The 26,102-nt window shown below is 40.9% G+C and overlaps 1 protein-coding gene across 6 annotated transcripts in view; it reads left to right on the plus strand.

Annotated features, from left to right (window-relative positions):
- Positions 1-26,102, plus strand: part of LOC115210259 — a 206,797-nt gene that overhangs the window by 106,153 nt on the left and 74,542 nt on the right. The window contains exon 1 of one of the 6 annotated variants that reach the window (XM_036501875.1): positions 19,713-19,829. The exons of 2 other annotated variants lie outside the window; for them this stretch is intronic. Coding sequence is in view for 1 of the 4 variants with exons in the window: in XM_036501873.1 (XP_036357766.1) it covers positions 19,817-19,829 (13 nt within the window). In the remaining 3 variants the exon portion in view is untranslated. Of the gene's footprint in view, positions 1-19,712; positions 19,830-21,102; positions 21,134-21,230; positions 21,300-26,102 lie in introns of those variants that run through there. 3 more of the 6 variants (XM_036501873.1, XM_036501879.1, XM_036501877.1) reach the window with 3 other exon arrangements.

Genomic DNA, 26,102 nt, shown 5'->3' on the forward strand with positions numbered 1-26,102 from the left:
GGCCAACATGGTGGTCAGGAAAATGACAAATTCTGGTTGTAGAAGCCGTGGGTGTCATAAATCAACCGGGGCGTCTGGGGACCTAGTGTATTGCAAATTAGAGTCGTTTGGTTAAACCGCTTATCTACGCACACGCATGGATACATACACCCATATACACGCGTACATATACGCACGCATACGCAACTACACGCATACATACGTACTCTCGTGTAAACATATACAGATATATATGGAAAAAGGCGCATGTAGTTGGGTACACGAACCGACGCGCATACGTACGTATATACATACACGCACATGCGTTCATATAGGCACACTCGCACTTACACGCATGTACAAGACGAAGTGAATCTCTATGCGTGTGGGCAGAAATATGTATACACCTGTACTCACGCCCACACCCACGCACATGGGGGAGTAGATCCCTATGCCTATACACAAAAGTATGTATATGCACAGACACAGGTATAACAAAAAGATCCATTCTCGCACACGGGCAAGATACGGAATTATAGTGGGTACAGAAGGTAGACATGAACGTAAGAGACTTGCGGGGCAAAAAATTATGACAGAATATACATATATATACACGGACAATATACATATACATATATATACACACACACACATATACGCATATATATATACATATATATGTATATACATACATATATATATATATATATATATATATATATATATATATATATATATATATATATATATATATACATATACACGTATATACATACACACACATACACACACATACCCGCACACGCACATATATATGTGCAAACATACACACACACGTGTACATACATACACGCATATATACATACACTCGGACCCACGCACACGTATCCACACGCGCACACACACATCTGTGTGTCTATATGCGCGTGTACACATACACTTACATACACAGACACACACACATATAGGTATAGATATAAGATATTAAAAGATGTATAAAAAAAATATATTAAAAAAATATACAAAAATTATTAAAAATGTATAACAAGGGGGTACACATATAAACACAGATACTTACTCATACATACGCATACACATATATATACATATACATACATACACAGACACACGTATAAGCATAAAGCGGATACATAGATAAGTAAATAAGGAAAAAAGAGCTAAAAATAGACATATATAGAGATATAAAGTGGGGCATATAGACACACAGATGTGTGTGTGCGCGTGTAGATACGTGTGCGTGGGTCCGTGTGTATGTATATATGCGTGCATGTATGTACACGTGTGTGTGTATGTTTGCACATATATATGTGCGTGTGCGGGTATGTGTGTGTGTATGTGTGTGTGTGTATATACGTGTATATGTGTATAATATATATATATATATATATATATATATAATATATATATATATATATAATATATATATATAATTTCAACAATTGAGGGTAAAATTAATTAATTATTAATCAATTTCACCAAGTATTCAGTATGCAAAGGGACCATTTAAGGCGAATTCAAATTATTACATTATATAAAAGGGCTTAGTAAAATAAATTACTTTGCCACATACTGAACTCATTAGAAATAGTAGCCAAAAAAACTTTTTTAAAACTATTTCTAATACTTAAAGAGAATCTCTCTCATATAGTGTTTGCTCAATTCAACTCACGAATATATATGTGTGTGTGTGTATATACATATATATGTGTATATATATGCGTATATATGTGTGTGTGTGTATATATATGTATGTATATTGTCCGTGTATATATATGTATATTCTGTCATAATTTTTTGCCCCGCAAGTCTCTTACGTTCATGTCTACCTTCTGTACCCACTATAATTCCGTATCTTGCCCGTGTGCGAGAATGGATCTTTTTGCTATACCTGTGTCTGTGCATATACATACTTTTGTGTATAGGCATAGGGATCTACTCCCCCATGTGCGTGGGTGTGGGCGTGAGTACAGGTGTATACATATTTCTGCCCACACGCATAGAGATTCACTTCGTCTTGTGCATGCGTGTAAGTGCGAGTGTGCCTATATGAACGCATGTGCGTGTATGTATATACGTACGTATGCGCGTCGGTTCGTGTACCCAACTACATGCGCCTTTTTCCATATATATCTGTATATGTTTACACGAGAGTACGTATGTTAGTTAGTTAGTTAGTTAGTTAGTTAGTTAGTTAGTTAGTTAATTTGGCTCAAAAGCAAATAGCAAGGCCATGTAGGGGGACATGGAGTTAAGTATAGGGTGGTGTTCATCTAAAGAGTTCAGGCCACTTGAGGTCAAGGGAGGCTTTGAACAAAGCGGTCGTCGGCATCTTCACCATCTCGTCTGGCAGCTTGTTCCACGGATCCGCAACCCGGACGGAGAAAGCTCCTCTCCTTCGATTGAGATGAAATCGTCGCAGGTAGAGCTTTTCGGAATGACCCCGCAGCCGACGCTCTGGAGCAGGAGTGAAGAACAGCTCTTTCGAGAGGTTACACTTTCCGCTTATGATGTTGTGGGCGAGAATGAGATCACCACGGCGGCGGCGTTTTTCAAGAGAATAAAGGTCGAGCGTCCTCAGCCTTTCTTCATAGGACAAATTTTTGAGACCATGAACCATGCGGGTAGCCAGCTTCTGGACTCTTTCGAGATGCCGTATGTCTTTGAGGAGATAAGGAGAAGAGGCTTGAATCCCGTACTCCAATATGGGTCTCACCAGCGTGACATAGAGTGGTAGGAATATGGCTGCTGTGAGCATTCCGAATGACCGTCGAATCAAGAACAGAATTCCGCGTGCTTTGTTGGCAGCATGGACGCACTGGGCCGAAGGCGAAAAGGAGGAATCCACCAAGATACCCAGGTCCTTTACCTGATCGGTCCTCTCCAGCAGCAGACCACCCGGCTCGAAATCAAGTTGAGTTGCAGGAGGAGAGCCAACAGATGACAGCACTTTGACACGTTCAGACACAGGTCCCATTCGTTAGACCACTTCCAAATTTGGTGGAGGCATCGACGAAGATCCTCTATATCACCGCGAGGAGCGACCAGTTTGATATCGTCGGCAAATAGAAGGGTGTGTCGCGTGAGGTCGTCGGGCAAGTCATTTATGAAGACTAAGAACAATAAGGGCCCAAGCACTGAACCTTGAGGCACGCCACTGCTCGCACTGGAGACGTCGGGCCGCGAACCATTAACTTGGACTTTGAAGGAGCGATCTGAGAGGAAGGCACCAACCCAACGTACAATATCCGGATGGAAACTATATGCTTGAAGCTTGACAAGTAATAGACGGTGGTTTACCGAGTCAAAAGCTTTGGCAAAGTCCAATAAAACGATGTCAACAGCATCACTATCATCGAGGATGCGCGTCACTAATTCTTCCATTACCAGTAAGTTGGTCAAGCATGATCCCTTCGGCACGAAGCCGTGTTGGGAATCAGAGATAGAGGCTTGTTTTGGAGGTGGAGCATCATACTTTTCTTAAGGATGGTTTCGAACATCTTGCTGATTATTGATGTAAGGGAAACCGGTCGGTAGTTAAGCGGGTCTTCGCGGCTCCCTTTCTTGAAAATTGGGCAGATTATCGCTGTTCTCCAGTCCGAAGGTATAACACCCGTCGCCAATGACATATTGAATAGACGTGTTAAGGGCTCGCAGATGACCGGAGCCAACGCTTTGATAACCCGTGGGTGTATGCCGTCAGGGCCGTGACCCTTGTTGACATCGAGGCTTTGAATAATACGTTTGACTTCGTCCCGCGTGATGCCCAATCTAGACATTGGAGGTACCGATCTATCAAATGGAGGGGGTTTACGACCATCATCTTGTTTGAAAATAGTTGAAAAAGCCTCGGCAAATAATTGACTCTGTTGATAAGGGTCCTCAATCGATACGCCTGTTGAGTCTACCAACGTTGCAATCTGGTTGTTCAAGCGGGAATTCCGTTGCACATGGGCAAAGAAGGTTTTTGGATTGCTACTGGCATTTGCCGCGATTTTGTATTCATAACTGAAGCGTTCTTCCTTTTCAATTTTCACGGCTCGGTCTCGTTGAGTTATGTACACCTCAAAAGCTGCAGTCGAATCCAGATTTTTTAATTCAGCCCAAGCAATATCTCTGAGTCGACGTTCTCGTTTAACCTTCTTCGTCACCCAGGGCTTGTGTTTCTTCTTCTTGGGAAGCCCAACGGGAACTGCCTGGTCAGTCAACCAGATTACATATGCTTTGAGGGATGACCATAGTTCCTCAACTGAGGACAACGTCATCAGGGATCGCCAGTCCAGAAGCGCGGAAGCCTCGGTTAGAATTTCAAGATTAATTGCAGAGAAGACTCTACGTGGCAGCGAAGTAGTCGTGGGCGTAGAAAAAGTTGTGTGCATGACGAACTTCAGGACTGCATGATCACTCTTGGCAAGAGGGGCGCACACAGATACGTCTGACACTGATCTTGGATATGTATGCTTGTATGCGTGTAGTTGCGTATGCGTGCGTATATGTACGCGTGTATATGGGTGTATGTATCCATGCGTGTACGTATGTACATGATGACCACTTGATACGTTACGAGGAACTAGATAAGCGGTTTAACCAAACGACTCTAATTTACAATACACTAGGTCCCCAGACGCCCCGGTTGATTTATGACACCCACGGCTTCTACAACCAGAATTTGTCATTTTCCTGACCACCATGTTGGTCCGTAACAACTTTATATCCCTTATCCTTATATTCTTTTACATTTCTATATTCTTATATCCTTTATATTTCTGATAATTTTTTAATATTTTTTATAACTTTATATCTTTATATTCATTTATATTTTTTTATATCTTTTTATATCTCTTTATATCTTTATACTCTATATTTTTATATTTTTCTATACTTATATTCTTATTTTTCACATTTTAATATTTTTTTATCCTTCGTCCTGAATTCTCGCCCCTCCATCTTTATCCCCATTTACTCTTATTACCAGGTTCCTTCACGTCTGTCTGTATTTATATATGTATATAGTTATTTATTCATTTATTTATATTACCTCAACATCCAAACTTCCTCATTCTACATTGAGAGAAGGACGAGATGGACGCTTCATTTTTATGCTGCTGCCGCATTATGTCGTACGCGAATGAGAGGATTTGCATCCCCAACGTAGAATTTTTGATGTAATACATGTCCTTGAGGTAGTAATTGTGCGCGGCTGAAGAAAGCCATAGACACACATTATGCATTGTTATAAATCCGTCTAATAAAGGCCCGAAACATATGTACCGCTGAATTCTTGGCATCATGTTTTTATTTTGATTAATTTACTCCACCACCTACACCACCAAACGGTATATACAGGTGCTTACAATTATCAAGTACTCACCCTGAATTTCTATATATATATATATATATATTAATAAATGAAATAAAACATATGCATATATATAAACATATATGTACGTACCTACCTCTACATGTACATATACACGCATATATGAGTACAGGACACCAAAGGGACGTCGAACACAAAGAGAAACGAAAACATAGACACAAACCAAAGAAACTGGACATTTTTTAAAAAACAACAAAAAAATGGAGGACAGGACAATTAACACAAAGAAAAAACCCCTTCTTCAGTCGCTATGGTTTCATCTACTCTACGTTTCGAAGGATAAAAGCGAGACGTATCTTCGACAAGAAACTTTCCTTCCTGCGAAAAGCAAATCAATTAAAATTCTGAGATCTTTTCGCAGAGGGGTAAAAAAATGGTTAAAAAATGGTAAAAAAACAGGACAGTAACGACAGTACAAAAATATAAACAGTAAAAGACAGGACTTGCATACATATATATGAGTGTATGCATTAGTGTTACTGGACGTGCACGTGCTTGTTTCTATGAATTTCTTAAATTGATGAAATCGGTGTCGCTGACAAATTCGTGTGAATAACATCCTATTTCGAGGACATGTAAAATGTTATCGTTTACCTAGGAAAGGAAATAAGGGTTAGCGTTAAAAAAAAAAAAGACACGCATGGAAAAATGGACGAAAACGAATGACAAAATTGAAGTGTATGTTTGTGCGCGCGCGCGTATTATGTGAACGATAATATTCTGAAAACAAAGGAGTTTAGAATTTAGTTTCGTGTGTGTGTGTGTGTGTGAAACTGATGAATTAGATATAGTTCACGATAAAAATTTACAATTCTATATTGTTTAAAATACAAGCAACTTCAGAGCAATACCTCTTGTTACTGATTGGTGTAGCTAATACAGGAACAACGGATACGACCGCTCCCTACGGGCGTATTTTCTACAATTGGCGCCTTTTCAGCAATTTTTTTAAAATTCTTTTGTTACCTATATCAGTATTCTTTTACTCTTTTACTTGTTTCAGTCATTTGACTGCGGCCATGCTGGAGCACCGCCTTTAGTCGAGCAAATCGCCCCCAGGACTTATTCTTTGTAAGCTTAGTACTTATTCTATCGGCCTCTTTTGCCGAACCGCTAAGTTACGGGGACGTAAACGCACCAGCATCGGTTGTCAAGCGATGTTGTGAGGGGAGGACAAACACAGACACACACACATCTATATACATATACATATATACGACGGGCTTCTTTCAGTTTCCGTCTACCAAATCCACGCACAAGGATTTGGTCGGCCCGAGGCTATAGTAGAAGACACTTGCCCAAGATACCACGCAGTGGGACTGAACCCGGAACCATGTGGTTGGTAAGCAAGCTACTTACCACACAGCCACTCCTGTGCCTAGTTGTAAATTTCATACATAATAGCATTCTTACTGAAACATGAAATCTATGAATGTAGAATAGAATTATGTATATTATAGCAAATGAAATGTTTCGTGTAATATAAAAGAAAGGAGTTTAAAATTGTTTGGTATGTGACACGGTCACATGTGCACACTCCCATTAAGTATAGAACCTGGCTACGCCTCTGATTATAGTTCGCCTGCATTTAGCGCCACTCCCACTCCGTTTTTTGCAGTTTTTTTCCCTTTACCAGCGTGACTAACAGGAACAAACTGCGTTTTATTTTATGTAAGACTAGTATTATAACCCGATTTCATTCGGGTCTACTCGGGTCACATTTTAAAGATGAGGAATTAAAAAAAAAAAACGAAAATTTTATTAAAAATTAAAAAGAGAATGAGGGAAAAAACACTCGTTTTTTGTTTTTCTTTTCAGAATGAAAAATCGTTTCCTAGTAGCCGGAATTTCGCGACAAAATGTATGTTTATTAAGCACAACAGCCTGCAGTGCATGCCGTTGGGCATTAAAAGCCAATCGCACAAACCTAGAGGGGCTCTTGGCCCCCCTTGAATCGATAAAAAATCACTCTTTTTGCCATAGCAACCACATCTTTATAGCTTGCGAATTTTAACCATCGCGGGTTTCATCCTCACCAGGCATTTAGTATCCCTGCCAATTTTCAGCTCGATCCTAACCTCGGTTTGGCCGCCATTAACCGTCAAAGCAAAATGTTCATACAATTTTCGTCCAAGGACTGTTTTATAGATATAGACTATTTAACTTTACCCATTGTTACTTGACATACAATAGTTTCATATACAAAATCGACCATACTGCATATTTGTAGTGAAAATCTGTGAGCATTTTCATGCACTTAACCAAATAAATGACATGAGTACATATTGGAGAGATTAAGGGAATAGAATATAATGCGGTTTGTATGTACATATAGATAAATAAATAGGGTCAAATCGATTTTATGAAACCATCAAACACTGTTAAACATGTATGTCATAACATTATTCAACACAATACCAAAGGATTTTTTTTTAATCTATTAAGAATGTTGTGGAGGTGCAATGACCCAGTGGTTAGGACAGCGGACTCGCGGTCAGGGGATCGCGGTTTTGATTCCCAGACCGGGCGTTCTGTGTGTTTATTGAGCGAAAACACCTAAACCTCCACGAGGCTCCGATAGGGGTTGGTGGCGACCTCTGTTGTATGTACTCTTTCGCCCCAACTTTCTCTCACTCTTTCTTCCTGTTTCTTGAGTAACGCTGCGATGGACTGGCATCCTGTCCAGCTGGGGGGAACACATACGCCAAAGAAACCGGGAAACCGGGCCCATGAGCCTGGCTAGGCTTGAAAAGGGCGCATAGATAATATACAATATTAAGAATGTTACCAATAGAAAATGTTGGAAAATTGTCAACACTCTCAATTACTGAAACTAGATGTGTCGATGAAATTATTTAAAAAAATCTTTGAGGTGTCAGTCACCCTTAGAAATTCTTGGTGTAACAGATCCCCTTTAATTTCTACACATACAGACGCACTTACACAGGTATACGAAGATATATTTATTTGATGAAGGCGGTGAGCTAGCAGAATCGTTAGCACGCCGGGCGAAATGCGTAGCCGTATTTCGTCTGACGTTACGTTCTGAGTTCAAATTCCGCCGAGGTCGACTTTGCCATTCATCCTTTCGGAGTCGATAAATTAAGTACCAGTTACGCACTGGGGTCGATGTAATCGACTTAATCCGTTTGTCTGTCCTTGCTTGTCCCCTCTATGTTTAGCCCCTTGTGGGTAATAAAGAAACAGATATATTTATTTGACTAAACTTGTATTTGAGCCACGATGGCAATCGTCCGTTTTTCACGGGTAATATCACGATATATAATATAAAGTGGTTTCATAGGAAAACATGTTTTATCTTTGGCTTCAGCCAAATTCTTTATTGTTCTGAGTTCATCCCATGTGCGAAAACTTCTTCGATCACTCTCACCCAACAAAACCATAGATTCTGATGTTGTTACTTTCCATTTGTGTCATTGCTCGTAGATCTTTTTCTACCAAAGATATACTTTTCAATGCTGCGGACTAATACGTGTCGTGTTTGAAATGTTAAGTGAGCAAATGTCACTTCAAAGTGAGAATAGTGATTTCAAAGTGAGCACATTTCACAAAAACAAAACTTTGATCAACTTAAACTATTTTTCAAAGTATTTTGTTTCTGTTTTTTTTTGTCCTTTTTGCTAATGTGTTTTGTTACTACTAAAAATAATTTTTAAAATATTGAATATTTTAAGGTCAGGAATATATTTTTTTATTCATTAACGCCCTTGTTCACAATGGTATCGAAAATTTCTCTCGCGACAATTCATAATTGTTATCTGAAATGTCTACCAACCCACGCATTGCTTCGTGAATAAAATAATGCTCTCAAAGCGGATCTTTGCCCGCAGACATTCATGCAGAGATAGTCGTCACTCATTCAAGTGTTTTAAAAGTCACATACCAAGATTATATGCTCAGAAAATTAATATTTTGCGCCATTGCTATACTTCACAAAAAAACGCAACAGAAAACAACCATTTCATGCGATTTTTTTTTTATGTTGCTTGGCTAACGAAAACGTAAGTTGGCCATGTTGATATTACAAATGGTATTATGATATTTTAGTGTTTTATTTTCTGTTTAATATATTTTTTACATTAATCTAGAACTGAAATCGCTATTCTCACAAACAGTAGCAAAGTGGCCTGTTGAAATTATTAAGCTTACTTTGAAATGGCGATATCTCACTTCGAAATAAAAAATACTGGTGCTAACATCAATACGCATATGCACGCATATATATATATATATATTATATATATATATAAGAGAGAGATAATGGTGTCATTTGGACCCAAAGGTGTCAGGTAAAGCTGAATAAGTGGTATAGACAGACCATAGTTAAGGTTAAGTTCCTGCTCTAATATCTACACAGCCTTGGTTTTTTGTCTTATTACGCAAAAAATTTGTATATATATATATATATATATATATATATATATATATATACTAGCATTAAAGACCCGTCGTTGCCGGGTCATAGTGCTAGTGCATGTATATATGTGTATATATATGTGTACATATTTAATGTACATCTATATATATATACATCTACACATAAAATACAAAATACAAAGTTATATCTTGATATCGCTAGTGATAACAATACTCAAAATATATAACAGACTGGAATTGTTAGCCCGTCTCTTGTAATTTCGATCAATTGGATCTTGTCCTCCCTCTTGTATAGAAGTGTGGCTACAATCCAGCCTACCTCTACTTCTGGGGAGGGGGGTCATTTTAAATTTTTTTCCGGAACGTCCTACGTCCCAGATATAAAGGTAAAAATAAAATATTTCCACTTTGCAAGTTCGAGTCGAGTTCTCCCTTGCACGCTCCGTTGACTCGAACCTTGCTCCTATTGTGGCGAATTTACCGCCTCTGATTAGATACCTTTCATAGTCGCACCAAGACACTTTTCGAAGGTGCTTTCCTCCATGTGTTTTATTATTACCCACAAGGGGCGAACGTAGAGGGGACAATACAATCTGATGTGGGGTCAGATACACGAATGGGATTTACAAAAAAGCGAATTTTTAAAATTTACAAAAAATTACAAAATAGAAAAAAATCGAATGGAGAACAGACCGGAAGACATTACGGATGGAGTGGGAGCGGGTTTAGCTCGGACCCCACGAGCCCCGCCTCCCCACTGATACTTTGGTTTCGTCTGGTTTTACATTTATGTGGTATCATCCACTCGCAACTTTCGTGCTACATCTTTCCATCGTTCTTCATACACTCTCTTAGTCAGGCATATTCTCTCCAGCCCTATCTTCCTTTTCAGGTGAAAGATGAAATAATTCATCAAACCAGGGCCGGAGATGAACTTGCCTGACTGTAAACCTTTCATTCTCGTCTTCCATATCACCTCTTTCGCAATTGCTACTACGAGAAAACAATTCTTACCTTCATTCGCGAGGAAATCTGGTGGGTCAATTTTTGTAATAGACTCAGTCGACAGCTGTACTCTTCGTGTGCTTGACAACAGCTGTTCGGCATAAACCCACACCTCAGACACGCCCGAACAATGAACAATAGCGTGCGGGACGGTTTCCCTATCCCGTTCGCATCTTGGACATGTCGGACTGTCCTGGCCACCGTGCCTTGCGAGTTTATCCTGAACAGGTAGAGCTCCTCTGTAGCATTGCCATGCCAGAGACTTCTGGAAGTTGTCCAGTGTCTTCGGCTCGAACGTACGTCGGAACAGACTGGCCAGCTGATTATCGTCGAGACCTAGGGTTTCCCCCAAGGTATCTTCACATTCCGCCTCTACCAACCCTCTATAGAAGAATGTGGTGGAACCCCCACCGCAGGCGTTGCCCGAGCGACGGAATAGCAGGAGAGCCTTGCGACACTCCGTGTACCATGTGCCTAGTTTCGATCTACGATTCAGCCAGGTTTCCCATCCACCGAAACTAGTGAACTTGGGAAACATCAGTTTTGCTAGCGGAGACCACACCCGTTCACCATCCAGGTAGAGCCACAGATGTCTTAACCTCAGCGCATGTCTGCGCATCATCAGCCAAGGCATCCCTAGCCCACCCTTTAACGGTTGTTGACAGCAAGTAGAGCGTTTCACAAGTGGTTTCCCGCCCTTCCACAAGACGTAGAAGAGCTGTCTTTCCAACTTGATCAACCACGAATCAGGGCAAGGAACAACGGAAAGGCGGTAGGTGATAACCGATGCGATAAACACATTGGCTACCTCCGCCCTCCCTTTCAGGGATAGCCACCGCCAAGACCAGGTCTTGGTTACTGCAGCCACCCTGCTCGATACCTCGCCCCAATTCTTCTCTATTTGGAGGTCTGGACCGAACCAAACCCCTAGCAACTTAATCGGACCCTCCGTCCAACGTCCCACGACGCTGTCAGGAGGCATCGATTTGCCTCTCCAGGTGCCGAGTTGCAAGCCGACTGACTTTTCGCGATTAACTTTTGCTCCTGTCACCGTCTCGTAAACCTCTATGGCCTTGCCTACTTTACGTAGGTGGTCCATTTCGGTTACGATGATGGTGATGTCATCCGCGTACGCTGACACCGATTTTCCACTACCTGGCTGTCTCGGGATGCCGCTCAGTTTTCGCAGTAATGGCTCAAGAGCCATCACGTACAAAAGCGGGGAGAGCGGACACCCTTGACGAACCGAGCGCTTGATGTTGAACGGCTTCTTGTCGAAGCCGTTCAGCCGAACTACCGAGTCGATGTTATCGTAAATTTGGATAATCCACCTGAGGAAGCCAAGGCTCAGCCCGAACTGTGCCAGGGCAGATACCAGGTAGCGATGGTCGACCCTATCGAATGCTTTAGATTGGTCTAAATGGACCAGTGCCCCACCCTTGCCAGAATCGCTATTAAACCCCTCTATAGTGTACCGCATAAGATGGAGATTATCCTGAATGGTTCTGCCAGGAACGGCACATGTCTGTGCCTCCCCGATCAGACCATCCGCGACACGCGCCAATCTTTTCGATAACACTTTGGCCAAAATCTTCAACTCTGTGTTTAGCAGAGTGATGGGCCTGAAATTATCAATGCACTCCCCCTTGCTCGGGTCCTTTCTGACGAGTGTCACTACTCCCCGGCGCACAGATCTGGGTATGAGCCCGTTCTGCTGCCAGTTCGCATAGACCTCCGCCAGTAGGTGCCCGAACAAGTCTGGCATACTCTTATATAATTCAGAGGGTAGACCATCTAAACCCGGCGCTTTGCCCGCACCGCAGTCCGCCATCGCCTCAACCACCTCCCCAGGCGTGATTGGCCCTTCACAGCCCTCCGCATCTCGCCCCGATAAGCGCGGCAGCCCGTCGAGGAGGTCCGTAAAGGCCCTCCTCCTATCCAGTCCGCCGCACTCACCGAAAAGCTGAGCGAAGTGCTCCTGAAAGGCCTCACACACCTCCTCGGGCTCGTTTATCAACTCACCTTGTTGGTTCGTCATAGATCGAATCGTGGCACTGTTACCACGCTGAGCTTCCACCACTCGGGCCCATCTCACGGCGTTGATTCCTTCACAACCCATTGCGCGGATCCTAGCCCTGACAATGCAGCCCATGTGTTTGGCCTCGAGGTGCTGGTTTAACACCAGTCTCTTGGACGTCACCTGAGCCGCAGAGCCAGTTTTCAAGGCTTCCTCTAATTCCTTAACTAGAGTAGTTTCCCTCCTAGCCTCTCTAGCCACTACTCCTATGCTATATCTAATTGACTCGAATTTGATGGCTCGTTTGAGGGCGTACCACCATTTGTTATTAATGATGGTACCAGATAGTGCCCTCTGAATTATAGTCCTAATCCGGTCTCTGTACTCCTTAATCGCCAAAAGGACGTATTAAGTTTCCAGTAACCGGATCCTCTATTTTTAACCTTATCTATGTCAAGCTTACAGGTGACCATTTTGTGATCACTGTAGCTGACCAGGTAAAACTGTGGACACTTAGCTATTTTTCTGTCTACTTTTCTAATTAGTATCCTATCTAAATATGACCTGGAAGATCCGTCGCTGTTTGACCATGTCCACAATGGAGCGTTCGGAAATTCCAACCTATAAGGATCTGCTAGCTCAAAGCGGCTTAGCAGTCCCATGAAGCCACTGTTACCTTTTCTATCTTGACGCGAGCCAACACAATCTACATCCGCTTTGCAAATTGTGTTAAAGTCTCCTAGCATAACTAATGAATGCGAAGTACCAAGAAAGTTTTCCAGTTCTCGAAAATAATCACTTTGCCCTTTATGGTTGGGTGCGTAAATTGCAACCAGTCTGATAACTTTACCGTTACTGAACGTCAAATCCAGCCTACCTACGACCAGCCTACCTTCTGGATCTGCAAAAATTAACTTTTTCTCAGAAACCCGGTTTCTTTTTAATAGGACCAACACCCCACCCCCGCCTGTAGGACTGCCAGGAGAGAAAAAACTCTCGTAGCCGTCAAACAGCGGGAGTAGACCTCTTGGCCCCTCTAACCGGGTTTCTGTAGCAACAATAACATCTAAATTACGCGACCTGATATCATTAAGGAAGCGACCTTGCTTCCAGCTTGATCCCAGGCCGCGCACATTTAAACAACCAACATAAATGTAATCCATTACTTACCTTATATCAGTGGTTCGGTTTTTTCTTTTTCTTCTTTGTTTGTCTCTTTTTCTGAGCCTCGTGGGGGAGTCTGACGCAGGCCCTCGAATATATATGGAGATGTTATATCCATTCTGAGCGGGCCCACGTCATGAAAAAATTCGGACTTTATCCGTCCGTAATCCTTCCGGCCTATTCTGTACAATATATAGTCATTTTTTTCCCTATTGTTTTCCACTTTGGCCATAGCTGCCAACACATTACCGAGTCTATTGTTCGAGGCCTTAACGGCCATAAATGAGTTCAACGACTCTCTTTTCTTCTTTTGGTTCACTTTGGTGGGGGGTCAGTTTTTCTCTTTTTTCTAGTGATTTTTGACCACCCCTCCTCATTAGAAGCGTCGAAACCTCTGTATTTAAGTAGTACCAAGATTTCTCTATTTCTTTCTCTCTCTCTCTCTCTCTCTCCCTCTATCTATCTATCTATCTATCTCTCTCTCTCTCTCCTCAAGTTATCGCCATCTTTCTTACAGTTCTTTATTTCTATAATTCTTATACAGACGATACTGTCTATCATTTCTACTTGATTTTCCTCTCACAGCCGTCATCCACATCTTTGAGGCCACACACAACTTATATTATACTTCCATAAAGAAAGAGCTCAGAAGCATTCTCCAGTAAGGACATGGTAATCTAGTTTCCTTCAACAATATCAATAAACAGTCATATTAACTTTTTAATACCAAACCATCTGAGACCGCCCTTGATTCTACAATACAAACTTCCGGTTCAAAGTGATAGAAACTGAAATTTCCCTTTAAAATTTTATGCTAATGCATGTTCCAAATACCAGCTTAATAAAGACAGTTATTTTACTAATTCTTCTTTATTTTCAAAATTATTTGAAATGAAGGCAGTGTAGTTCATTAAATAAATGTTAATGAAAGAGGTAAACAAACACTCATGGAGCTCTACACTCCATGGCCAAGAACAACACATACTAAAACACTTTCGTTCTGCTGAGAAAATTACTACGTCTCGCAAACTCGGATAACAGCGGCCATCATTACCAAACATTAGGTTTCTTTTCCAGGTCATAAAATATTTCAGCCCTATAACAGTTGCTGGTCTTTCACATGGTGCAGGAGTGGCTGTGTGGTAAGTAGCTTGCTTACAAACCACATGGTTCTGGGTTCAGTCCCACTGCGTGGCATCTTGGGCAAATGTCTTCTCCTATAGCCTCGGACAAACACGGACAGACAAACGGATTAAGTCGATTACATCGACCCCAGTGCGAAACTGGTACTTTATTTATTGACTCCGAAAGGATGAAAGGCAAAGTCGACCTCGGCGGAATTTGAACTCAGAACGCAACGTCAGACGAAATACCGCTAAGCATTTCGCCCGGTGTGTAACGATTCTGCCAGCTCGCCGCCTTTTGTGTAACATATCATAGGAAATACATCCATTGCGAAGACCAGGCACACACACACATAGACAAGATGTCTCTATAATGCCTACAATACGTGTGGCTTGAGAGTTCTATCTCGTTGTAGGTACAACTCACAACTGACGGACCGCTGATAAAGACCTAAGTTTAGACTCAACTTTGACATGGAGAATGTGAATTTCTAAATAAGTTGTATATGGATGAATTGCCGATTTCAACGTTTTTAGTTTACCTTCTTAGAATTTAATTATTTGATCTACAACTGGAAAGGAATTGCAACAGGTATGTTCATCTCCAGCCTCGAACTAATCGACTTTTTCGTTTTCCATATGAAACGGAAAATAAGGCTGGAGAAGACATGCCTGTCGTAAAGTGTGTTTCGTAAAAGATGGAAGTCTATAGCAAGTATGTTGCGAGTGAAAGAACCTGTTTAAACGAGAATATAAAAAGGAGAAAGCAAAGTCTTCAGTGTAAGTATGTGGTTTGTGGGGTCGACCGCGTCCTCCGCTTCATTTTTTGTAAATCACTCATTCTCATTTAATTGTATATATTTTAATTGTTTGTTTATTCATACGTTTCGTCTCATTCGATACCTTGACCCCAATGTTTGTTTTGTCTGTCCTCGTATCGTCCCCTCTTTTTCTCAACCTCATAGTTAATAAAGAAATTAACTGGAAAATTCTGAGACATTTCAGCGCCAAACAGGACAAATTTACTAACCAAACACGGCACCAGAAAAGAACTGTCTCATCAGGACAGTCGCAGCCAACCAGAATGTGTTGTAAACCTATTTTAGACGAACGAGTAGAGTAGTACTCATGGTTTTGGTGAGTTCTCCCGATGCAGTTGATATTAATTTGAGCTGCTGTAGGTTTATTACATGTGGTGGTGTAAATCTTGAACTGAATTCAAGATGGCTGCATTTATATGCAAGGAGGATAAGTAAAAGGCATTTTTGGGGTGGGGTGGATCAAGAAATAGTCGGGATAAGTGGAGGAGATTTACATGTTTCAGATGCATTTGAACGGAGGTGGTATGCAGCCCACTAGCTAAGGGAGTGAGAAAATGTGACTCTTACAGAGGAAGAAGAAACAATACTGCTCCAGCAATCAAATTCACTGACGATCGGCTTTAGTCTACCCAGGTCCATTGTAGAAAACATTTGCCCATGTTACTGAAACCACAGCCGATGAAATAGATTCAAATTTAAAGTGAATTTGACAGCTTTGTGTGTTGTGAACTGGTTCTTCTGCGATCTAATTGCTTCAGTTTTAACAGTCTCCAGCCAGGCTGGTAGAACTCTGCAATTTAGACTGTTTGGGAAATAGTGATACATGAGAAAACTTAGGCTAGTCTTGCTGTGTCTTGGGCGGGTCATTACTACGCTAATAATAATAATCAAACGAACTGGCACACTTCTTTATTGTTAGTCAATTGGTTAAATATCAAACCAATTAACCGGTTGTTTGTTAAATTGCTTTCGTCACTATTCGCTCCCTCATTAATGACATGCCCTCCCTCTCTTCAAGGTCTGCCAAGTGAAGTAAGGATGGTTTTTAGTCAGTGGTTTTCAGCCAGGATCGATATGGCCCCTTTGAGGAATAAGGGAAGTTGGATAAGGTTCGTACGGCTAAAAAGTTCATTTCGTAGCTACCTATTCTTGGGGTCAATCCCACTGCACGGCACCTTGGGGCAGATTTTTCTATTATAGCCCCGTGCCGACCAATGTCTTATGAATGAATCTGGTCAATGGAAAATGTGTGGAAGCCCGTCGTGTGTGTATGTGTGTGTGCGCGCGCGCGTTCCTTTTTGTTTGTGTGTGTGTGTGTGTGTGTGTGTGTGCATTTCAGTGTGTTTGTATGTGTGTATGTGTGAGAGAGGGAGAGAGAGAGATGCCTCTACCACTACTTGTCATCCGGTGTTAGTTTGTCTATGTCCTCGTAATTTGGCAGTTTGGCAAAACAGGCCGATAAAATAAGTACCAAACAAAAAAGAAAATCGGTACTGAAGTTCGATTTGTTCGACAGGTGTGGCTGTGTGGTAAGTAGCTTGTTTACCAACCACATGGTTCCGAGTTCCCATTGTGTGGCACCTTGGGCAAGTGTCTTCTACTATAGCCTTGAGCTGACCAAAGCCTTGTGAGTGGATTTGGTAGACGGAAACTGAAAGAAACCCGTCGTATACATGTATGTATGTATGTATGTACATATGTGTATGTATGTGTGTGTATATATGTTTGTGTGTCTGTGTTTGTCCCCCAACATCGCTTGACCACCGATGCTGGTGTGTTTACGTTCCCGTAGCTTAGCGGTTCGGCAAAAGAGACCGACAGAATAAGTACTAGGCTTCCAAAGAATAAGTCCTGGGGTCGTTATGCCCGACCAAAGGCGGTGCTCCAGCATGGCTACAGTCAAATGACTGAAACAAGTAAAAGAGTAAAATGGTAAAAGAGTAAACCTATCAATGCAGTCTCCCGGCATAGCTGCAGTCCAATGACTGAAACAAGTCAACTATAAAAGATATCAGGATTTTCGTCGCACCTCTGCGTCCTGCTCACGAGCACAGATCCAATACAACTTTGTCGACTCTGTAGTGGAACTACGTCAATGACTAGGTTGCAGTTGAGCAACGAAAATTTTGACATTTCATTAATTAAATTTCAATTTAAAGTAAATGTAACCATTTTAATTGTTATTAATTATCTCTTCCTCGGTGTAGTTGCCAGCACCAGCGTAGCTAGAGTATATGCCGCCCGGGGCGGCCCTGCCATTTGCCGCACCCGGACCCCACAAAATAAAAAAAAAACATATTGCCTACAGCTGACCCAAAAGTGCCGCCTGGGGCGCCCCTCCCCCCCAGCTAGGCTAGTATGATTATAAATATCTTAGGTCATACATATCATCATCTGGAAAAGACTTTCTAATTAGAAAGGGTATGGCCTGGTCAGCTTGTAATGACATGCATAAGATCTGGTCATCAAATCTAAGTAGAGACTTCAAACTTGAAATCTTCAAAGCCACAGTCGAACCAATTCTACTATATGGCTCAGAAACCTGGACGTTATCAAAGAAGCTTGAGAGGCGGTTGGATGGAACCTACACTCGCCTCCTTATGAGAGCTCAAAATCTCTCGTGGAAGCGCCATCCAACCAAAATGCAAATATATGGGACTCTACCACCTGTGTCATCCCTTGTGAAAGGTAGGAGAGTCCAGTTTGCTGGACATTGTTGTAGAGCTGAAAAAGAAGTAATTTCTACTCTTCTCCTCTGAAAGCCATCTACTCGCAATACCAGAGGGCGCACACTCTCCTACCCTGATGTAATCTCCAGGGATACAGGCATCCAGCAACAGGACCTCCGTAATGCCATGATGGACCGTGAAGTCTGGCGTAGCATGGTAAATTCCATTGTCTCGACCACGGTCGAACAATGATGATGATGATAGGCTAGTGGTCGCCAGTCTAAATTTCTATAGGCACTAAATTTCTTAAGAATATATTACAAAAATATATTGTTAAAAATAAATTCATAAAAACCTCGGCCGGACACAGACACATCTGGGCTTATAGACTACGCTCCTCCATTCTGTATATTGTAAATGTATCCAGCATCATTTACACCGAATCTCAACTTTTCCTATCACTTATACTCTCGGCTTGATGTATTCCACAGTTATCTCTCTATATATAAACGGCAGTTTGTCTGTGCGTGTTTCTGTGTGTCTGTTTGCTTGTACCCTCACCCTGACCACGGCTTTCAACCGATTCTGATGAAACTTGACACACACATAGCCCAATGTCATAATTCAAAACTAACGCAGCGAAAATTTTGAAAAGTTCCCCCAGTTCTGAAAAAAATCGATAAATTCGACATGGGGTCGACAATGAGAAACACAAACCACAAACTGTCTAGGGGACGCAACTCCACCTTTTTTAAATCTCAAAAAAAAATTTACCATCATTTTTTTCCATTTTTTTGCTATTTTTTGGCTATAACTCTCTAAAAATGCTTTATAGTTATTTCCCTTACAAACCTGAGCAACGCCGGGCGATACTGCTAGTATATTATAAAAACATCACACGGCAAAAATAATGCGTATTTTTTCTTTCTTTTTTTTTTCTATTTATTTTTCTTTTATTAACTTTGCAGGTGATATATCAAAACATAACTTTTAATATACTAAACGTGGTTTTGATATTTTTAAACCCCCTGCTATGTATCCCCCACCATTACCACCAGCGTAGTAGATGAATTTGCTCCTGGCTGAGAATTGCCGACGATAAAAGCCTAAATGCAAAAAAAAATTTAAATAACAATACAAGTAAAAGAGTAGGAGTGATAGGGAGAGAGGGAAGAGGAGAGAGAGAGAAGAGGAAACACGGATCTTTATATTTAATAGCTAGAAAGCGAAGTCAATTTCATATGACTATCGCAGGTAAGTGTTCAGATATATTTTCTCTTCCTGCTATGTGAACTTTTCCACTTTGATTTTGAAAGTTTCTAGATATTGTATACGAAGTACGTTTATATATGTAACTTAATCTTTAGCAACAGACACACTACACTGTTGTTTGTATAGATTTGACGTTAAAATAGCGAGTGCGATGTTTATAGTTACCATGCGCTCGAAAACAAGAATTCCACTTGCTTTCCATCACCAAATCCGCTCAGTCAGTCATTGATTTACTCGTTCACTCACACACTCATCAGCTCATTCATTCATTTATTCTCGTATATATATATATATATAAAGGGGTTTGTATGATTGTGTATAGAGGGATATGTATTATTCAAAGAAATTCCAATTCTGTCTCTTTTTTTATGTTTTATTTATATTCTTTATAATATTAATGTAGACTATAGAATATATAGTATAAATAGTATATATAGTAGTATAATGAAATGAAGAATTGATTGTCTTATTGAATAGATGAAATAGTGAATATCAAATATTAAGGGACTAGTATACTTTTTTGCATTATAGCAATCTTCAAGGTCCCAGGTTGTGACAGGAGGGTTTCAACTGTTGAAAGAATACTAGTCCCTTAATATTTTATATTCAATATTTCATCTATTCAATAAGACAATCAATTCTTCACGTCATTATACTACTATATTTACTTTTTATACTATATATTCTATATTCTACATTAATATTATAAACAATATAAATAAAACATCAAAAACAGAGAGAGTTGGAATTTCTTAATATATATATATATATATATATATATATATATATATATACCGGAGTAAACACATAAATGTGAAACAAGGTGGAAAAAAGAGTACTCAAATACCAGTGGTAGAGTAATATGCTTTATTTAAAGCAGCAGAAAATTCATCAAAACCTGTTACTCTGTTGCCGTTCGTCGGACAGTTTTTGCTAGATTCTAGCAAAAACTGTCCGACGAACGGCAACATGAAACTCAGAGTAACAGGTTTTGTTGAATTTTCTGCTGTTTTAAATAAAGTATGTATATATATATATATATATATATATATATATATATATATGTGCGTTACTGCATACAAGCATTATAGATGTGCGTGTGCGTAGCTGTATACATGCATTATATATACACACGCGCACATTTATAATGCTTGTATGCTGTAACGCATATATAATATATGTGTATTATATTATGTTATTGTATTGTATATGCGTAACTGCATACAAGCATAATAGTAATGTGTCAGGTGTGTATATGAGAACAACATTACTAACTACCATAACAGGTAATGTAAGCATTTAACTGGTGGAGATCTGTCGGACTTTCGTAAGATCCGGATCATAACTTTACATTGACCGCAACAATGTTTATCAGTGGTTAAACCTTCTGGATCATACTCGAATCGTTGGACTTCTATTTATTCCAAGTTCTATTTACTCTTCCCGTCGTATGTATGTATATTTACAAATATCTATTCATTTGTCCGCTTGTACGTGTATTGGCATAGATTTTTAGATTCCTTAAGGCGTCATTGGAGCCAACCACACCACATTGGAATGTGTTTACGTATTGTATATAGATGTATTTGTTTATACGGATTGTATTTATGCGGGTTTGATTCTTTCTCATTTTTTTAATATTAATTCTTTTGGAACACGTTCTCGCACATAAACAACAAACATATTCCTATGTGTTATATAAGTATCTATTTCGTACCTTTCGCATTCACCGATTTAAGAGATATATTAGGGTTTTTTTTATTTCATGGTCAAGCTGTTATTTGGGACGATGGAGGTCGAGTTGTTGTTGGTATTTAACACCAGGTCAATCGTAATCGAAGATACCTATAATTATAGATCTCTAATTTGTGACCATCCTATCTTTTTCAGACACGTTATCTAATATTTTTTTCTTCTTCTTTTCTGAGATACTGGGGTGTAACCTGATGAGGATTGCTATTTATATATATATATATATATATATATGTATATTTGGTTGCTATTTTTAACTATCGAATGACTACGTGTGTGTTGGTCACCCGCGTTGGCTTTACAAATTAACAAGAGCCAATAAATATATTTGCATCTGTTTCGCGATATCCGCATTCCAGGTGTACACGAAGCGAAAGTCTGCTTGCTATTCTCTTAACACTATTACCAACACCATCATTAGTACTGCTCCCCCCCCCCCGCACCACCTCCGCCGCTATCACCATCACCACCACTATTACTACTACTACTGTATGTATGCCTGTCTAGATACGTACGCGCTCTCTTTCTCTTGACATATAATTATGTGTGTGCGTGCGCCTGTGTATTTAATATACATATACATGAGTCAAGTATATTAATGAATTTTTGAGTGGGTGTATTTATACATATTTATACGGTTTTTTTAGCTACGTCATCTTCCCAACGCTACTACATGGTATGTTCCTGCACACTCAAAAAAAAAAAAATGTACAATCAACTGTTGTTTAGTCCCAGTTTGATCTCGATCCAGCAACCTTTATCATCAAAGACGTCCCAGACGTGGTCCTCACTCCGTCTTTTTCATTTATGTTGTCTACCTAGACGGTAGGCTGTTAGCTGAGCGAAATTTTGCTGCTATTTCTAGCACGTCGAGCGACCACTTAAAGCTCTCCCCGTTGGCCCGTATCAGCTACCCTTACTCTCTCTTTACTCTTTTTACTTGTTTCAGTCATTTGACTGCGGCCATGCTGGAGCACCGCCTTTAGTCGAGCAACTCGACCCCAGGACTTATTCTTTGTAAGCCCAGTACTTATTCTATCGGTCTCTTTTGCCGAACCGCTAAGTGACGGGGACGTAAACACACCAGCATCAGTTGTCAAGCAATGCTAGGGGAACAAACACAGACACACAAACATATTCACACACACTTATATATATATACATATATACGACAGGCTTCTTTCAGTTTCCGTCTACCAAATCCACTCACAAGGCATTGGTCGGCCCGGGGCTATAGCAGAAGACACTTGCCCAAGATGCCACGCAGTGGGACTGAACCCGGAACCATGTGGTTGGTTAGCAAGCTACTTACCAAACAGCCACTCCTGTGCCTTAGGAAAATTACCCTTTCTATTACTGACACACAGCCTGAAAATTTGATGGGGGTGGGGACAGTCAATCACATCGACTCCCATGCTCAACTGGTAATTATTTCATCACCGCCCCCCCCCGCCCCGAGAGGATGAAAGGCAAAGTCAACCTCGGCGGAATTTGAACTCAGAACATAAAGATGAACGAAACGGTGCTAAGCATTTTGTCTGGCATGCTAACAATTCTGCCAGCTTGCAGCCTAAATCCTCAGAAAAATTACCAGTGCATTTATGTAATTATATGGTTTTATAGTATTTCAGTTATTTTGACAGCCTCTGTGTTAGGAGTTTTCCCACATTTTTAATATACTCTATAACAAAGATTCTAAACCTTATACTCTTTTTACTTGTTTCAGTCATTTGACTGTGGCCATGCTGGAGCACCGCCTTTAGTCGACCAAATCAACCCCCAGGACTTATTCTTTGCAAGCCTAGTACTTATTCTATCGGTCTCTTTTGCCGAACTGCTAAGTTACGGGGACGTAAACACACCAGCATCGGTTGTCAAGCGATGTTGGGGGGACAAACAGACACACAAACGTATGCGCACACACACATACATATATATACATATATATATATACAACAAATATATATATATATATATACACACATACATATCTACGACGGGCTTCTTTCAGTTTCCGTCTACCAAATCCACTCACAAGGCTTTGGTCGGCCCGAGGCTATAGTAGAAGACACTTGCCCAAGGTGCCACGCAGTGGGACTGAACCCGGAACCATGTGGTTTGTAAGCAAGCTACTTCCCACACAGCCACTCCTACGCCATCATCATCATCGTTTAAAGTCCGTTTTCCATGCTGGCATGGGTTAGACAGTTTGACTGAGGTCTGGAAAGCCAGCAGCTGCACCAGGTTCTAATCTGATCTAGCAATGTTTCTACAGCTGGATGCCCTTCCTAACGCCAACCACTCAGAGAGTGTAGGGGCTGTTTTTTGCGTTCCACTGGCACAGGAGTCAGTTAGGGGGTACTGACATCGACCCCGTTTGGAAGATGATTTTTACATGCCACCAGCACAGGAGCCAGTCAGGCGGACCTGGCATCAACCACGTTCAGATACTGCTTTTTACATGCCACCGGCACGGCAGCCAGTCAGGAGATACTGGCATCGACCATGGCTGATATACATATATATAAATTATAATTTAGGGTATCTAAGAGATACCACCACGCTTGAAATAGCAGCCAAAACTTAACTAAAGCTACATTAAAAGTTCATACAGCACCAGGATAGAAGACAAAAGGACAAAATAAACTAGTAAAAAATTACTGGATGATCGTTCATCATCATCATCATCATTATCGTTTAGTGTCCGTTTTCCATGCTAGCATGGGTTGGACGGTGCAACTGGGGTCTGTGAAGCCGGAAGGCTTCATCAGGCCAAGTCAGATCTGGCAGTGTTTCTACGGCTGGATACCCTTCCTAACGCCAACCATTCCGTGAGTGTAGTGGGTGCTTTTTACGTGCCACCCGCACAGGTGCCAGACAGAGCTGGCAAACGGCCACGAACGGATGGTGCTTCTTATGTGCCACCAGCACGAGGCCAGTCGGGGCGGCGCTGGCAACGGTCACGAACGGATGGTTCTCTTACATGCCACCGGCACTGGTAACTCATCTGCAATTTCCATTGATTTATATATATATGGTTTCAGGTTCAGTCCCATGCATGACACCTCGTGCAAGTGTCTTCAGCCTGACCAAAGCCTTGTAAGTGGATTCGGTAGACAGAAACTCAAAGAAGTCCACCGTATGTGTGTTTGTCTATCACCACTGCTTGACAACTGGTGTTTGTGTGTTTCTATCCCCCCTGACTTAACTGGTTAGCAAAAGTGACCTATTTGAATAAGTACGGGGATTAGAAAAAATATATACTAGGGTGTGGCTGTGTGGTAAGTAGCTTGCTAACCAACCACATGGTTCCGGGTTCAGTCCCACTGCGTGGCATCTTGGGCAAGTGTCTTCTGCTATAGCCCAGGGCTGACCAATGCCTTGTGAGTGGATTTGGTAGACGGAAACTGAAAGAAGCCTGTCGTATATATGTATATGTATATATATGTATGTGTGTGTGTTTGTGTGCCTGTGTTTGTTCCCCTAGCATTGCTTGACAACCGATGCTGGTGTGTTTACGTCCCCGTCACTTAGCGGTTCGGCAAAAGAGACCGATAGAATAAGTACTGGGCTTACAAAGAATAAGTCCCGGGGTCGATTTGCTCAACTAAAGGTGGTGCTCCAGCATGGCCGCAGTCAAATGACTGAAACAAGTAAAAGAGGGTCAATCCACTCGACTAAGAGTCTTCAAGTGGTACTTTCAGCATGGCCACAGTCTAATGACCAAAACATGTAAAAAAAAAAAGAAAAAAAAAAAGAGAGAGAGAGAGAGTTTTTCATAAATGCACATACATAAGTACATAATGTAGTGGATAGATATGCTTGTTATATCAATAGTTGACTGTCTCTCTTTACCCTTTTACTCTTTTACTTGTTTCAGTCATTTGACTGTGATCATGCTGGTGCACCACTTTTAGTCAAGCAAATCAACCCCCCAGGATTTATTCTTTGGAAGCCTAGTACTTATTCTATCTGTCTCTTTTACTGAATCGTTAAGTTACGGGGATGTAAACACACCAGCATCGGTTGTCAAGCAATGTTGGTGGTGGTGGGGGACAAACGCAGACATATATATATATTAATCAGCCGAAATTACTACGATGATCCGGTTCTTGACTGAAGACTGAGGGGTTCGAATGTCCTGTCCATGTTTATTGTGTCGTCTTCTAAGAGTTATACGTTCTTGTCCATGTTGTATTTTTCTACATACCTTAATATATATATATATACATGATGGGCTTCTTTCAGTTTCCATCTACCAAATCCACTCACAAGGCTTTGGTCGGCCCAAGGCTATAGTAGAAGACACTTACCCAAGGTGCCACACAGTAGGACTGAACCCAGAACCATGTGGTTCGTAAGCAAGCTACTTACCACACAACCACTCCTACATCTACTATACATTTATTAGGAAAGAATGGAAAGTTATTAAAATCTAAGCTCTCAATATCATCACCATCATCATCATGATTTAATGTCTATATGTAATTATAAATGAAAAGT

The sequence above is a fragment of the Octopus sinensis genome, linkage group LG4, assembly GCF_006345805.1.
Source record: "Octopus sinensis linkage group LG4, ASM634580v1, whole genome shotgun sequence".
NCBI classification, from domain to species: Eukaryota; Metazoa; Mollusca; class Cephalopoda; order Octopoda; family Octopodidae; genus Octopus; species Octopus sinensis.